At 51.2% G+C, this 15,800-nt stretch overlaps 1 protein-coding gene across 6 annotated transcripts in view; it reads right to left on the reverse strand.

Annotated features, from left to right (window-relative positions):
- Positions 1-1,849: 1,849 nt before the first annotated feature.
- The window catches only part of MFN2 (mitofusin 2), a 31,730-nt gene continuing 17,779 nt past the window's right edge, over positions 1,850-15,800 (reverse strand). For all 6 annotated transcript variants that reach the window (XM_024253213.2, XM_024253164.2, XM_054518707.1 and 3 more), the window contains 13 exon segments: positions 14,888-14,996; positions 14,671-14,778; positions 12,189-12,342; positions 11,910-11,977; positions 11,643-11,764; positions 9,777-9,903; positions 9,282-9,386; positions 8,968-9,070; positions 7,965-8,185; positions 7,202-7,357; positions 6,646-6,842; positions 5,663-5,797; positions 1,850-3,874 (listed from right to left, as the gene is read on the reverse strand). In XM_024253213.2, coding sequence (XP_024108981.1) covers positions 3,805-3,874; positions 5,663-5,797; positions 6,646-6,842; positions 7,202-7,357; positions 7,965-8,185; positions 8,968-9,070; positions 9,282-9,386; positions 9,777-9,903; positions 11,643-11,764; positions 11,910-11,977; positions 12,189-12,342; positions 14,671-14,778; positions 14,888-14,996 — 1,675 coding nt within the window. In that variant the 3' untranslated portion in view covers positions 1,850-3,804.

The raw sequence follows: 15,800 nt of genomic DNA on the forward strand, positions 1-15,800 counted from the left end.
ACTCCTGACCTCGTGATCCGCCCACCTCCCAAGTGTTGGGATTACAGGTGTGAGCCACCGCGCCTGGCCCCAGAGGCAGATTTTTATCCACCTTAGTCACTGCGTTGGCCAGGCTGGTCTTGAACTCCTGACCTCATGATCTGCCCACCTCCCAAAAGTGTTGGGATTACAGGCGTGATCCACCGCGTCTGGCCTCAGAGGCAGATTTTTATCCACCTTAGTCACTGCTATATCTCCAGCGCTTAGACCCATGCTTAGCATGTAGTAGGTGCACAGATATTTTGCTGAATTAATGAACTTCCTCATTTGAGGAAATTAGGGAAAATAGACCATTGGATTTTGAGGTTAGGGCTCATGCATATGAATGTCTGACATACTAAACTCTCAAAGTTCGCTGTTCTTATCTCAAGCCTAAGAGTCCCACTTAGACACAGGAAACCATCCACTTGAGGACACAGTGAACAACTTAGCTGACATCTGCAAGGAGGGCCCTGCTTCTGAAGCCATGTTATGAGCCAGATGCTCTCCGAGAGAGCTGCCTGGGCTGTCACCCCAGTGCTTGGGACACAGTGGAACATTCCTGACTACGCATTTTTTGTGATTAAATGGGGACATTGTTACCAGAGGGCTAAAACTTCCAGCCTCTCAGATTCCCCAGTGGACAGATGAGGTAGTCAGAGAAAGCACAGGAATGAGGCTGGCCTTGACTGGGAATAACTAAACAGGATTTGCATAAAGCAAGAAGGCCCTTTTTCAAACTATGGCTCATCACCCGGGATGATGGTGTTGTGAACAATTTAGTGGGTTGTACATAACATCTTAATGACAGAAACTACTTGTTTTGTGGATTGCAAAAAAAAAAAAAAAAAGGTAATGATTCATTTTTTCGTTACCTGAGAAAGTCTTTGGCTGCTGCCTTGAAACAGCCACAGGATGGCAAGGATAGGTGGGGACAAGGCAGGAACAGGAACCTGGATCTGGCCTGATGGTTATGATGGGGGTGAGGAAACTGGGCAGGGTCAACTTGGAAGACAGCAGGTGACAGATTTCGTGCAGCACGTGTGACTGCGGACTCGAGGGTGATGCCCCCAGTGTGTAGCCTGGGAATCTGGAAGGATGAGGTTGCTATCAGGTGAGCTGTGGCCTCTGTGGGCAAGCAGGGCGGACACTGGGTGGCACCAGAGCCGAGAGGACAGCTGTAGGGGCGGGGAAACTGACTAACCACCCCCATATCTACTGCTGAGGACCCTTAAAAAAAAAAAAAAAAAAAACAGTGGCTCATGCCTGTAATGCCAGCAGTTTGGGAGACCGAGGCGGATGGGTCACAAGGTCAGGAGTTCGAGACCAGTACGGCCAAGATAGTGAAACCCCATCTCTACTAAAATACCAAAATTAACCAGGCCTGGTGGTCGGCGCCTGTACTCCCAGCTGCTTGGGAGGCTGAGGCAGAGAACTGCTTGAACCCAGGAGGCGGAGGTTGCAGTGAGCCGAGATCATGCCACTGCACCCCAGCCTGGGTGACAGAGCGTGACTCCATCTCAAAAAAAAAGAATAGTCACAACCAAATTCTCAGAAGGCAAAGCAGGATGGAACAGTGAGTCATTTACTTTTTAAGTGAAAAATGGTCTGGAGTTACAGAGAAATCTGTAAAGAAATCAGTCTCGATTTCCTGATCCTTAAAGATCAGTTACACCATTTGTTCTTTTGAGAGTATCAAATTCCTTCCAAGAATAAGGAGCCAGATTATAGTGGGAACTTCCCCCAAAGTTATGGTCACTTCAGAATACAGCTGGCCATGTCGAAGAGGAGTTTGTACAAGAACCCAAAAAGACAGAGATCTCACAAAGGATTTCCAACTAGGCTTTATTTTAGTTTCCAATATTATGAGCAATGATACAGGAGTAACTCAGGCAAATACATCACCTTAAATACATCAGAGAAAACTCACTGTGTCAGCACGTCTTGTGCTCCAGCAAATGAACGTAAAAACAGAACAATGTCAGCAGCATTAAAGTGCTTTTGGCCATACTTCTTTCAGAAAGGGTCTCTCCCTCAGTGGTATAAATTTAATTTTACTTATTGAAGAGGCTCAAAATTTCATTAATTCCCCAGGGGCTACATTGAAAAAAATTCATGTTTATGCTAAAGAATTTTTTTTTTTTTTTTTTTTTTTCCCCAAAAAGAGCACAAAATCCATTGGAATTGTGTGACGGTGATTTTCCCTGACATGCTGTGAAGTGGCCCCTGTCCATTCAGGCCCGGCACACACCGGGAACATCCACCCACAGTATGTCCACCTGGCAGAGTCCATCACTTCGCCCCACACAACAGGACAGACTGAGGGCTTTAAGTACAAGCAGGTATGTGAACAGGACATCACCTGTGATGTGGCCACCAACCAGTGCACAGAGGCTACCAACTCATTTCCTCAAAGATGAGTGATGGCTGGGCTGCTGGGCCCCTGCCTTGTGGGCTGCTTTTTGGGAGAGGTGTTGCTTATTTCTAGGAAGCGATCCAACTTGTGCCACACAGGATTTGTCACCCAAACTGCTTTTCTCACACAGTCAACACCTTGGTGACAGGCATCTGCCCCCACTTCAACCAGTAACAATCCCAAAACTCAACATCAGCATAAAGACAAGGGGGTCAGTTGAAGGTTCTGGAGATCAGGGAGGGTGGAAAGATGGGCACTGGGTTTTCCACATTGTCCCTTGGCCAACTGCAGTCACTGGCACAGGAAATTTAGTCCATGGCACTTGGGGCAAAGTTGGGGGTGGGGTGGAAACATGTCTCTTAAAGGGCACAACAGGGATGCAATCAAGCCTAGTAGGTGGGGGCTCTCAGACCCATGAGCCCCTCGCAGAACGAGGCCAAGTGGACGGCCCATTCTCCAGCTGTCCTGTGTGGGGCCCATGCACCTCAGCCAGCCACCAACGTCCCCACCTTCCACCATCCTTCCTTCTACTACATCCTTCAACCACCTAGACCAAGCCATCTTCCAAAACAGATCTACACAAAACAGGCCTGCACAAGTCCAGCACTGACACTAAAGCAAAGGACACAATAATGAGAAGAGAGGCAAGTCCCTCCTTGTCCCAGTGACCGCCACCTGCTCTGCCAGCTCCCCATACATCCAACAGCCCTCCCCTCTGAGCTACTCCCACTCCTCCAACTGCCTCAGCAGCATCCTTTGTACCACCCCCAGCACAGGGCCCGCCTCAGCCTAAGCCCAGGGGTAACTGAGCCTCACCACCAAGACGTGTCTGAGGCTCTGCAAATGGGATGAAGCACTCAGCCAACAGGTGAGACGGACACACACAAGCCACAGTCCTTCCGGGACAGACTCTCTGGGAAGAAACTCCAATCATCCCTTACACCTGCAGGTGTGCTGGGCTGCAAGGAGGGCAGGTGCGCACAGGCTGGAGGAAGGTGGGGGTGTCTGCGTGATACCCTCAAAGGCTTCCATGAGGCATTGTGCAATGCTGAGATCCTGAGGCCTTATCAGGCAATCAAATGAACCAGAGAAAGCTGGAAAAAGCCTCAACTTAACTCCTTGGTACCATGCTGTCCATAGCTGTCGTTGAAAGTGTCCTTTGGGGGTATGAGCCAGCTCTTCCAGCAACAGCAGGCAAAGGTGGGGGAAAATAAGTAGTGCTGGAGGGCTCAAAATGGTACGAGACTGGGTGCTTCATTCTCTTGGTGGCGGCCAGGGGCAGGAGCCACACGTGCCCCTGGGGGAGCCCACACGGCACTCAGGGCTGGCAGCACCGCCCCTCTCCACGCAGGCTCCGCCTCAGGTGCCCACTATCTGCTGGGCTGCAGGTACTGGTGTGTGAACATGTTGAGCTCACTGTCCAACCAACCGGCTTTATTCCTGCAAAGAAATGGTTCTTTTGTAACCATGATAGCTGATGACAGGCAGTATTAGGACTACCCGCCAGGCACCATCCTAAGGACACTTGACACACACCCTTACATAATCCTCCAACAATCGTGTTTATCCGTTTCACAGATGGGGAAAAGGAGGTCCAGAGGGATTAAATAACTTCCCAAGGCCACACGGTTAATAAGCCAGGGAGCTACAAGTCAGGCTTTTCTGATTCTCAAGCCCTGTGTTTGCTTCACCCAGGACCATGTGCAAGTTCCTGAGCTGTCGGGAACTCAGTTTCCCTGCTTGCCAAGCAAGGGGTTGAGGTGCTGACAGGAGACTCTTTCCAGGTTCAGCCGTGTCACTGTGTCTGACAAGCATCAGTTCCCCCCATTCCCCGTTTGTGAGAGTCCCCAGACGGCAAGCAGTGTGTCCCTAGGAAGCAGCTATCCCCAGGTCGGGGGTAGGGAGCACATCCGCAATCGAGGGCAGGGAAAGCCCACTGATCTGGTGAGGGTTGGAGCTGACACCCTCTGATGCATCCCCCCTCTGGCTCTGCCGCCCTGCAGGCTCTGACGTCAGGGGCGAGGGCAGGAAGGGCAGGGTCCCCGTGTGCTGATGCTATCATGGGCTGGGCAGGCCGAGGACTTCTGCAGGGTCCCCGTGTGCTGATGTTATCATGAGCTGGGCAGGCCGAGGACTTTTGCAGGGCACTTTTACATTCAGTCATGCAGCGGTGTCATGAAATCTTACTCCCATTTTACAGATGAAAATAATGAGACACAGGAGAGTTAAGAGCTTTGGCCAAACATGAGTGGCTGGAGAGAACCCAGGACTCCAGACTCCTCAGACTGATGCTCTTTCCAGCAAATTATTAATGAAAGCTCCACAGAGACCCCATGGAGATCTGAGTTGCAATCCCAGCTCTGCCAGTCCCCAGCCAAGTAACCAGCTTCTCTGTGGGTAAATGGGGGGCTATGCCCTCTTCATGGGTCCAAAGAGCGGCAGGTAAGGAGAATCAGAGTGCGGGGGCTGCTGGAGCGAAGTACACCTGGGCTCCCCTCCTAGCCTGGCCATTTTCTGAGATGCCAGACAAGTTCCCCAATTTTTCTATGTAGAAAATGGAGGGATAGGGAAGACTGAGTGAAATAGCACATGTAAAGCACTGTAGGCCCTGTGGTTCAGCACAGGGCGCTGTGAACTGCAGTCTTCCAGTACTGCGATGCCATCATGCCTTCAACTGCAAGTGCCTTGAAGGCAGCGACGCTGTATCTTGTTGAGCCTCCAGCACCAGCACCAGCACCACCTGGCATCCATAGGTATGTGGCACACATCTTTTTTTTTTTTTTTTTTTTTTTTTTTTTTTGAGACAGAGTCTTGCTCTTGTCGCCCAGGCTGGAGTGCAATGGCATGATCTCGGCTCACTGCAACCTCTGCCTCCTGGGTTCAAGCCATTCTCCTGCCTCAGCCTCTCAAGTGGCTGGGATTACAGGCGCGCACCACCACGCCCAGCTAATCTTTGTATTTTTAGTAGAGACGGGGTTTCACCATGTTGGTCAGGCTAGTCTCAAACTCCTAACCTCAGGTGATCTACCTGCCTCAGCCTCCCAAAGTGCTGGGATTATAGGCGTCAGCCACCGCGCCTAGCCCATGGTACACATCTAACACGAATGAGCTAAATCCCCACCAGAAAAGTTTGTGTCCACACCCAAGACACAAGCCCAGCAGCTGAACCCCAGTGTGCTTGGGCTGCACCCTGGAGCCCTAACCTTTGGCCACGCGGGCCAGCCTCACCTGAGCAGCTTTGCTTTGCTCTGAAGTGAGTCAAGAACCTCAATTTTCTTGTTCATGGCGGCAATTTCCTGCTCCAGGTTCTCCCGGGTGACGTCAACTTGCTGACACAGATGAGCAAAGGTCCCAGACAGTTCCCTGGGGAGGAGAGAGAAGGGACCAGTTGGGGTGTGTGGAGCAAGATGCCCACTGGTGGCTTAACCCACCCAGAGTAAGGAGCAGCTGGGCCCGTCTATATCCCTGCCAGCAGCTCTGCCCTGAGCCAGGCCTGGTTTGGCAGAATCTCCTACACCCTGCTGAGACTGTGAATAATCATAACAACCAAACACACTCAGCATCACCACGGCCTGAGAAGCAACAGCACAGAGCTGTGCACCCTGGTTTGGGCACAAGAGATCCTGACTCTGCTGCTCATCAGCCAAGTAGCAGGAGACACGTCACTGTTTTTCAAATCTCAGTTCCTTCATTTTGAAAAAGGAGATGGCTATAAGACAACATCTACCTCCAAGAGTCAGAGAAATAAATAAATTAGGTGCAAAATGTCTAGAGCAAAGGGTCTGCCACACACAATAAAAAACAGGAAGCGAGCATATTCATGCCCACCACCCCAGATTAGGCAATAGATTCCCACCTGACCTAAGATGTGCACGAAGATCAGTCTGGGTTCAAAAACTTCAAAGCTACATCCACAGCCCAAGCTCTTCAAGGCAACCTCTAAAACTCCTACTAGGAATATCTCTTACCTTCACATTTCTTCCTCACCAAGGGGCCCAGAGGCCTAACCCGTCCCAGCCCAAGACACAAAGTGTCCCTGGGAGACCCCTCTCCCCATCACTAGCCTCAAAGCTGGCCCTGCACACCTGAAGGTCCAGGGTCTACGATGCTCAGGACCCAGTGGCTTCCAGGCCAGGTTGGAAGAGAGATGGGGAAGGGAGATGGGGCTGCCTAAAGGAAGTCCCCTGCTGGGGTCCGATGGGGCCACTCACTGCTGGACTTGGTGGCTGCAGTTGGAGCCAGTGTAGCTGATGACAAGCTGCAGCTTCTCGCTGGCATGCTCCACAAACTGGCGCTTGAAGGCCCTCTCCTTAGCCTTGGTGGTCCAGGTCAGACGCTCATAGACATAGAGGAGGCCATAGAGCCCAAAGGAGAGGGCAATGAGCCGCCAGCCCACTGCCTTCCACACCTGCAGAGCACATGGTCAGCCTGGAGTGCAGCCTCTCTGTGGCCCACCCTCCTTTGGGGCCCATCACTACCAGGGCCGTCTGAAGGGCCCCAGCCAAGGAGCCTTCATGTTTCTACTCTGAGTTCCTCTTTCAATGTCTCCTTTGATCCCACCGAGGCCAGAAGGTCTGGGACCATCTCCAGCGGGAAGTGAGGGAAACTTGGTGAGGGAGTAAGCACTCCCCATGCAATCACAGAGGAGAAAGTATGCAGTGGACTGTGGAGTGTGGCCCAATGCAGGGGCCACCGTAGGAACCTAGCCCTCAGGCCCCGCCCACCTGCCCTCCGCCCCCACCTTCCCGAGCAGAACTGGTCACTGACCACTCCTCCAACAACAAGAATGCCCATGGAGGTCCTCGATGTCAGGGAGGCCAGGCCGGTAACCATGGAAACCATGAACTCCTCCTGGGTGAGCGAGCCCTGTGGCAGTGGGGGCATGCTGGGGTTGGCTGGCGTCAGAGGGATGGGACGCTGGACCTGAGGAGAGAAACATGAGAAGGGTGAGGGGGACATATTGAGTCTCTCATTCACGTGAACCCTCAGTGTTGCCCTAGTCTGGGGAACAGGGACACAGAGTGGCTCTTCAATTTCCAAAAGGTAAAAAAGCGGACAACTAGCTTCGGATGCAGCAGAGGAGACCCTCAGGTGAGCACCATGGGACGTGCAAAATGTGAGCAGGAGCCATCCTGGCCCGCCTGGCAGCCTCCCCGAGCGTGGGATGTGTACAGAGGGCAGTACGTGTGACAACTCAAGTGGTTTAGAGATGAATGTTTTTAAAATCTGAACTTTAAAATAGTTGTATGTAGGTGGTTATTTTTAAAGTCATCTATTTTTAATAGTTACATACTTACTTCAATGTGTATTAGAGAAAAATACTAGCATCTGTCATTTCACAAATATCACTGCTTAGAACAAATCCAGGTCAATCAGTAGCAAAAATTCTGTCTGTGGTGTACTGTGTGGTGGGGCACACCACCACAGCTGCTGACCTTAGGGAACCCCCGTTTTAGAATGATTCCTGTGCCTGGAGGCGGGGTACAGACTGACCCCCCACAATGCCCTTGAGGTGAGGAACTTCGCTTGCCTGGTCATTGTAGCCCATCAAGGCCCGACGGCTGTTCTTGGGGCCCAGGAACCTATTCACCAGCATGGTCCATCCGAGAGAGAAATGGAACTCAATGTCTTCCTGAAAGTCAGCACACAGCTTGTCACAGTTCAGGTCATAGTTGAGGGAGAAGCACTGGCGCGGGACCAACATGTCTATCTGACTCCGCACAGACACAGGAAGGAGGGGTTTCAAGCCATCTGTCAGGAAGAGAAATGGAGGAAAAGCTTATCAGCTCAGCCCTGCACCACAGCGGCACCAAGCCCTGGAGACAGGGCTCTACCAGCTACTGCCAGGGATGCTGAACAGCTTTGCCTGGGACCCACACCCCAGTCAACTTGGCCCGTGAGACTGAGCATGCCTCACTTGAGGCCAGCTCTCCCAGGCAAGTGTGGACTCAGAGGCCATACTGCTAACACTTATGCCTCACATGGACTTAAAGGAGCAGGCCCAGTTCTCAGCCTAGGATAGACCCATGTGGTAGCACAAGATGGGCTCCCCAACCATGTGTACAGAATGAGTTCACAAGGCCAGGCCCGGTGGCTCATGCCTGTAATCCTAGCACTTTGGGAGGCCAAGGCAGATAGATCACTTGAGGTCAGGAGTTCGAGACCAGCCTGCCAACGTGGCAAAACCCCATCTCTACTAAAAATACAAAAAAATTAGCCAGGTGTGGTGGTCACGCCTGTAGTCACAGCTACTCGGGACGCTGGGGCAGAAAAATTGCTTGAACCTAGGTGGCAGAGGTTGCAGTGAGCCAAGATCATGCCACTGCACTCCAGCCTGGGTTACGGAGTGAGACTCTGTCTCAAAAAGCAAACAAGAATGAGTTCACAACATGTACCCAGAACCTGAAGGTATCGAATTGAATCATCATGAAAAGTGACAGATAAGGAAAGTCCTGATTTCTTTAGCTTGGCCTCCGCATCTGATCTTTGGGCAGCCCAGGGCCACAGCTCCCCAGTTTCCCATGAGCACTAACCTATCATGTCCTGCTGCATGGTCTGCAGGGAGTTGGTGATGGCTGTGGAGCAGCGGTCGGACATGTTTCGGCCCAGTCCTTCCTCTATGTGGCGGTGCAGCTCCTGCCACCAGAAGAGGGAAGTTAAGAGAAGCATGTCCATCAAAATTCCCTTCAGGCCACACCCACCAGGTGACCCCAGAAGGCTGACGGAAGCCTGGGCCTTGTCTCTGTGCCTTCTACTGTCACTGCTGGGGGGCCCTGACCCAGACCAGCAGGGGCTGAATCACTTTTGGGGGCCTCCTGCCAAGAGGACCTGTTACTCCATGACTCACATTCTTATAAACCTTGAGGACTACTGGAGAAGGGTGGAAGTCCATCTGGTAATCGTCCACCAGTACAGAGAGGCGCCTGATCTCCTCGGCCATCGCAGTCGACACCTACGGCAAAAGGAAGCACACTGTTAAGTATCAATGAAGACCAAGGTTCACTCCTGCAGCACCAGGAGAGATCCTAGCAGACGGCACATCCTTCCTCTCAAACCAGCAGCCTCCTCAGCTCCTCTATGGAATTAAAGCCTCTGAGGTGAGACGGTCTGAGAAACTGGCTGATCAAACGCCCACATGATCTGTGGAGGTCCAGAGGAAGGGGAACATGCCCAGCATCATACAACCCGACAACAGAACCCAAAGGGCAGCTCTGTATTCTTGAAACAGGGCCACAACTTTCTTCTGAAAGGCTGAGAAGTCCCTAAGAGGAGGAGGTCTGCTTTCTTCTGGACTCTACTCGGAGTCCAAATCTTCCCAGAATGCCTCCTCCTCATTTCTCACCTGCCTCTCCACTTCCTCCGTAATCTGCTTAATTCGCAGCTTATAGTCTTGAGCCAAGAGCTCCAGCTGTTTGTCAATAAATTTCAGTCGGTCTTGCCGCTCTTCACGCATTTCCTCGCAGTAAACCCTGAAAGCAGAGTACTGGTGAGAAATCCATGTTCCTGTCTGACTAAGCAGAGGAGCAAGAGGGGATGCCAGAAAGCCCACGCCGCCCCGCCCGCTATCTTGCCTGGCAGGGCTGCACACACACACCCAGGGGCATGGCCTTCCCCTTCCCAGGTAAGAAGGGGACCCTGCAGCCAATCATGCACTCTTCAGTCTTCCATGTGGGTCAGGTGGTGGGGACAGAGCAGGGAGGGCGCTTTAAGGGGGTTTAAACAAATTCTGCCAATTAATGTAGGGAAAAAAGCTCAACCTCACTAGTAATCACAGAAATGAATTTTTTTTTTTGAGATGGAGTTTCACTCTTGTTGCCCGGGATGGAGTGCAATGGCACGATCTCCACTCACTGCAAACTGCGCCTCCTGGGTTCAAGCGAGTCTCCTGCTTCAGCCTCCCGAGTAGCTGGGATTACAGGCATGTGCCACCACACCCAGCTAATTTTGTATTTTTAGCAGAGACAGGGTTTCTCCATGTTGGTCAGGCTGGTCTTGATCCGCCCGCCTTGGCCTCCCAAAGTGTTGGGATTACAGGCGTGAGCCACCATGCCCAGTTGTAAATGAAATTTTTAAAGGCACTATTTTCTACCAAGGCCTGGCAAAAATGACCAGGTCTGAAGTTCTGGTGAGGGCTGAGGAAATGGAAGGCCTATGGACAGTACTGGTCATGCAATGAACGGGTACGGCTGTTCTGAAGAGCAATCAAGAAAACAGACTAAAACTGGAAACGCGTGTACCCTAAAATAGAATCTCCACACTCCTAGAAATTCACCCCAGGAAGACTCTTAAAAAAGTGCACAAGGGGACACATGAACAAATGTCCACTGCAGTAGGATTTCCAATAGCAAAAAAAAATCTAAAATTCCATCCATATGAAAATGAGGCATATTCACAATGGAATATACTACAGCAGTTCCTATTCATAAACTCAAACTACACATACTAACAAGGATAAAGGGAAAAATGATGTTGAGAAAGCAAAGCCAGGTACAGTGACAGACAGTGTGATGCCACATCTGTACATCTGAAGCATGTAAAAACCTGACATATTCCTCAGCATTTATGTAAAAAGTACTGTTTGGGTGATAGAACAATGTAAATTCATGATTATGGTGCCTCTGGGCAGAGTGACACTGGGACAAATGCAAAAGAATCAAAAGGGAACTGAACTTTTTAAAATTTTAACTTAATATAAACAATTGAGAAAGTCAATTCTGTGTGATAGAAGCAAGGTGTTTTCATATTATTCTTTAGTGACAGGGTCTCACTCTGTTGCCCAGGCTGGAGTGCAGTGGTGCGATCACAGCTCACTGGAACCCTGAACTCCTGGGCTCCAGCGATCCTCCTGCCTTGGTCTCCCAAAGTGTTGAGATCACAGGTGTGAGTCACTGCTCCTGGCTGGAATGTTGTTTTTAAAAATGTGTTCAGGCTCTGAGAATGGCTGCAGAGCTCAGCAGGGTGTGGGCCAAGGCCTCCAACACAGGGAATTGTGCTGCACAGACCAGGTGGGGTGATGAAGCACCCAGCCGCCCTCCTCACCAGGCTGTCTATGTGGTTCTAACATGGTCTGGTGGCCAGGGAAAGGGCTCTGGATGGGAGCCCAGAGACTCAGCCCTGCCATCAAGGCGTGTCCTAACTGCCCAAGGCAGGGGTGGAGTGCCCTCGTCTCGGCAGCCCTCTCCACCTCTCTGCAGTCTTGGACTCTTACTGCTGCTCCCGAGCCGCCACGTGCAGCGAGTCCATGATGAGTCGAACCGCCTCTGCAATCTGCTTGGCTCGGACTGTGTGCTGCTCAAACTTGGTCTTCACTGCAGACTGGGAGATGCACTCCTGGAACACACAGAGGCACGGAGGGAGGTGAGGGCCACCAGGTGCCTACAACCAAGGGCCAGACTCTGGCTTTCACTGCCAGGGACACCGCCAGTGGGAGCTGGGGAAGCACAGAATCGCCACATACCAGAATCAAAGGACTCACCTCAAATCTCCTCTCAAAATTCTGAAACTCAAACATCCTCACTTGAAAGCCTTCTGCGAGAGCGCCCCCTAGGAGAGTTGTACTGCATTAGTCCAGAAACAACTTGGCAGCAGAGGAAAACGATGAAATCCCCAGAAACCAAGCCACTGGCTAAAGAGCAAGAGCCTCTCTGCTCTTCTCAGCATCCCATTCTCAGAAGGATTTTCTACTGACAGACTCCTCAGCACGAGACAAAATGTCTCAAACATCAGAGAAAAGGACATCTGTTCTCATCATTACCTCCTTCAGGCATGCCCTGGGCTTTCTGAATCCTGGCGTTGAGCACCTCCTTAGCAGACACAAAGAAGATGCGGTCCCCAGCCTGGGATCGATCCACCACGCCCAGTTCATCCACCAGGAAGCTGGTACAACGCTCCATGTGCTGCCGCCGCACCTGGAGCCCAAACAAATGTGTTCAGAGTGGGTGTAGGGGGCCCCACAGCCCCCACCTGCCTCTTTTATTAAAAGAATAGGTCATAAGAGGCTGGGCACGGTGGCTCACGCCTGTGATCCCAGCACTTTGGGAAGCCAAGACAGATGGATCACTCGAGGTCAGGAGTTCAAGACCAGCCTGGCCAACATGGTGAAACCCTGTCTCTACTAAAAATACAAAAAAATTAGCCAGGCATGGTGGCAGGCGCCTGTAATCCCAGCTACTCAGGAGGCTGAGGCAGGAGAATCGCTTGAACCTGGAGGCGGAGGTTGCAGTGAGCCAAGATAGCACCACTGCACTCCAGCCTGGGCGACAGAGTGAGGAAAAAAAAAGAATAGGCAATATATTCACATGGCTCACCAGGCAAAGGCACAAACACATACACAGTGCAACGTCTCCCACTGTTCTGCTCTCTCACCACCAAGTTTCCCAGACCGACATGTGGGGGTTACTTGGCAGTGAGCCTGCCAAAGATATTTTATGCATACACAAGCAGAAATGCTTAAACGTGCCCTAGACTGCCTCTTGTTAAGCCTATATAGTGCCTCACTTTGGTGCCCTGGAAGGAAAGGAACCCTGGGGTCAAGAAACCTAAATCTGGGAGCTATACTCTGACAAGCTGTGTCCTCCTGGGGCATTGTTTACAAAAGGAGTGGGCATCACTAGAACATCCCTCCTGGCTCTGACATCCTGGGGTTCTACCAATAAAATGTGACAATAGCTTCTTGTAGATACCTACCACGTGTCAGGTGTTTTTTGACAGATTTCATCCTCTCAACAAGTCTATTTATCACACCACCACACGGGCGAGGAAATTGGATTACCAGAAGGGTCAAGGAAGCTAACAAAGTCACACCGCCTAGTGTCAGTCAGAAGCGGGCCCAGTGGCTCACACCCGTAATCCCGGCACTTTGGGAGGCCGAGGCGGGCGGATCACCTAAGGTCAGGAGTTCAAGACCAGCCTGGCCAACATGGTGAAACCCCATCTCTATTAAAAATACAAAAATTAGCCAGGTGTGGTGGCGGGTGCCTGTAATCCCAGCTACTCGCGAGGCTGAGGCAGGAGGATTGCTTGAACCCTGGAGGCGGAGGTTGCAGTGAGCCGAAATCGCGCCACTGCACTCCAGCCTGGGTGACAATGACAAGAGCAAAACTCCATCTCAAAAAAAAATAATAAATAAATAAAGAATTTGGACTCTGGCCTACTGACTGCAACTGCATGTTTTATCATCCTATATTGCCATATTATCAATCTTATTACCCTTTATTTGTTTAAATTTTTTTTTGTGAGACGGAGTCTCACTCTGTCGCCCAGGCTGGAGTACAGTGGCACAATCTCAGCTCACTGCAAGCTCTGCCTCCCGGGTTCACGCCATTCTCCTGCCTTAGCGTCCCGAGTAGCTGGGACTACAGGCGCCAGCCACCACCACATCCGGCTAATTTTTTGTATTTTTAGTAGACACGGGGTTTCACCGTGTTAGCCAGGATGGTCTCGATCTCCTGACCTCGTGATCCGCCCACATCAGCCTCCCAAAGTGCTGGGATTACAGGCGTGAGCCACCGCGCCCGGCCTACTCTTTATTTTTTTGGAGATGGCGTTTTGATACGTTGCCCAGGGTGGTTTCAAATTCCTACTCTCAAGGGATCCTTTCTCAGCCTATAGGTGTACACCACCATGCCGTTTGTTACCCTTTTGTCTTTCATTTCACATATTTAAAGAGTTGTGAGGCCAGGCATGGTGGCTCATGCCTGTAATCCCAGCACTTTGGGAGGCTGAGGCAGGTGGATCGCTTGAGCCCAGGAGTTCACAACCAGCGTGGGCAACATGACAAAACCCCGTCTCTACCAAAAATACAAAAATTAGCCAGCCTCATAACCCAGTCTCTAAATAAATAAGTAAATAGCTAAGAGTTGTAAGTCACCAGTAAGAACCAGTTATTCTCCATTACTCTTTCCAGCCTCTTTCCCAGAGGCCTCCCTAGAGCTGAGCCTGTTCCGTATTAATTCCTCAGAAACCAAACTGAGCACCGGCCCTGAAGATGCACTAATGCAGCAGGGATCCTTTTTAGGCCTAGGGGAGAGCGGCTTGAAGAGGGGGTGCATCCAGCAAAGTGGATGGGAGAGAGGAAAGACCACCAGAAGATACCACAGAAGAGTATCTGGAGAATTCTTTGGCAATAAAATTAATTCAGGGAAGTCACTAGATCCAGGGGTACATGAAGTGGCCCCAGTGGCAGGCAGTGCTCCCTCGGGGTTGCATTCCCCAAACTGCCAAACAGAAGCACTAACCTCCTCCATGTACTCAGGCTCTGAGGCAGATGCATCCCAGCGGTTGTTCAGGATGAAGATGTTCGGCCGGGAGAGACGCTCACTCACCTTGTGGAAGAAGTGCTTTTCCTAGATAAAGGGTAAGACCTCGGTGGAGCAGGAGCTTGACAGCCAAGGCCCCATCAGCTGCCTGCCCAGGGGGTGCTAGGAGCTTGGGAGAAGGCAGAGGAGGAGTTACCGTCTGCATCAGGGTGGACTCTGAGTTGGCCACCAGCACAAACACATCAGCATCCAGACAAAACTTGTCAATCCAGCTGTCCAGCTCTGTGGTGACATCAATACCAGGGCTAAAGGTGACAGGGGTAAACCAAATCATCAGGCAGAGTAAGAGCCCTATTCTTCCTGCTGAGAACAGACCTGGGACTTGTGAGGCAGGCAGATCATGAAGGAGAAAGCCAGGGATGGGAGAGAAATCAGGCCTGGCCGTCATTAACAGATTTTTACTTTCCATTTCCTGTCCTTCCAGATTGCCTGGAAATGAGTGTTTTGTTTTGTTTTGTTTTGTTTTTGGATATAGAGTCTTGCTCTGTCGCCCGGGCTGGAGTGCAATGGCACGATCTCGGCTCACTGCAATCTCCGCCTCCCAGGGTCAAGCGACCCTCCTGCCTCAGCCTCCCGAGTAGCTGGCACTACAGGCACGTGCCACCATGCCCAGCTAATTTTTTTGGATTTTTAGTAGAGACAGGGTTTCACCATGTTGGTCAGGCTGGTCTCGATCTCTTGACCTCGTGATCTGCCCGCCTCAGCCTCCCAAAGTGCTAGGATTACAGGCATGAGCCACCGTGCCTGGCAGAAATGAGTGTTTTTAAACACATACATCTATTGCTTTTATAAAAACAGAATTACTTGTAATTCTACTTTAAAGATGATACACCAGGCGGGGCGCAGTGGCTCATGCCTGTAATCCCAGCACTTTGGGAGGCCAAGGCGGGTGGATCATGAGGTCAGCAGTTCAAGACCAGCCTGGCCAACATGGTGAAACCCCATCTCTACTAAAAATACAAAATTTAGCCAGGCATGGTGGCGGGCACCTGTAATCCCAGCTACTCCGGAGGCTGAGGCAGGAGAATCACTTGAACCCGGGAGGCAGA

The sequence above is a fragment of the Pongo abelii genome, chromosome 1 (genome assembly GCF_028885655.2).
Source record: "Pongo abelii isolate AG06213 chromosome 1, NHGRI_mPonAbe1-v2.0_pri, whole genome shotgun sequence".
NCBI classification, from domain to species: Eukaryota; Metazoa; Chordata; class Mammalia; order Primates; family Hominidae; genus Pongo; species Pongo abelii.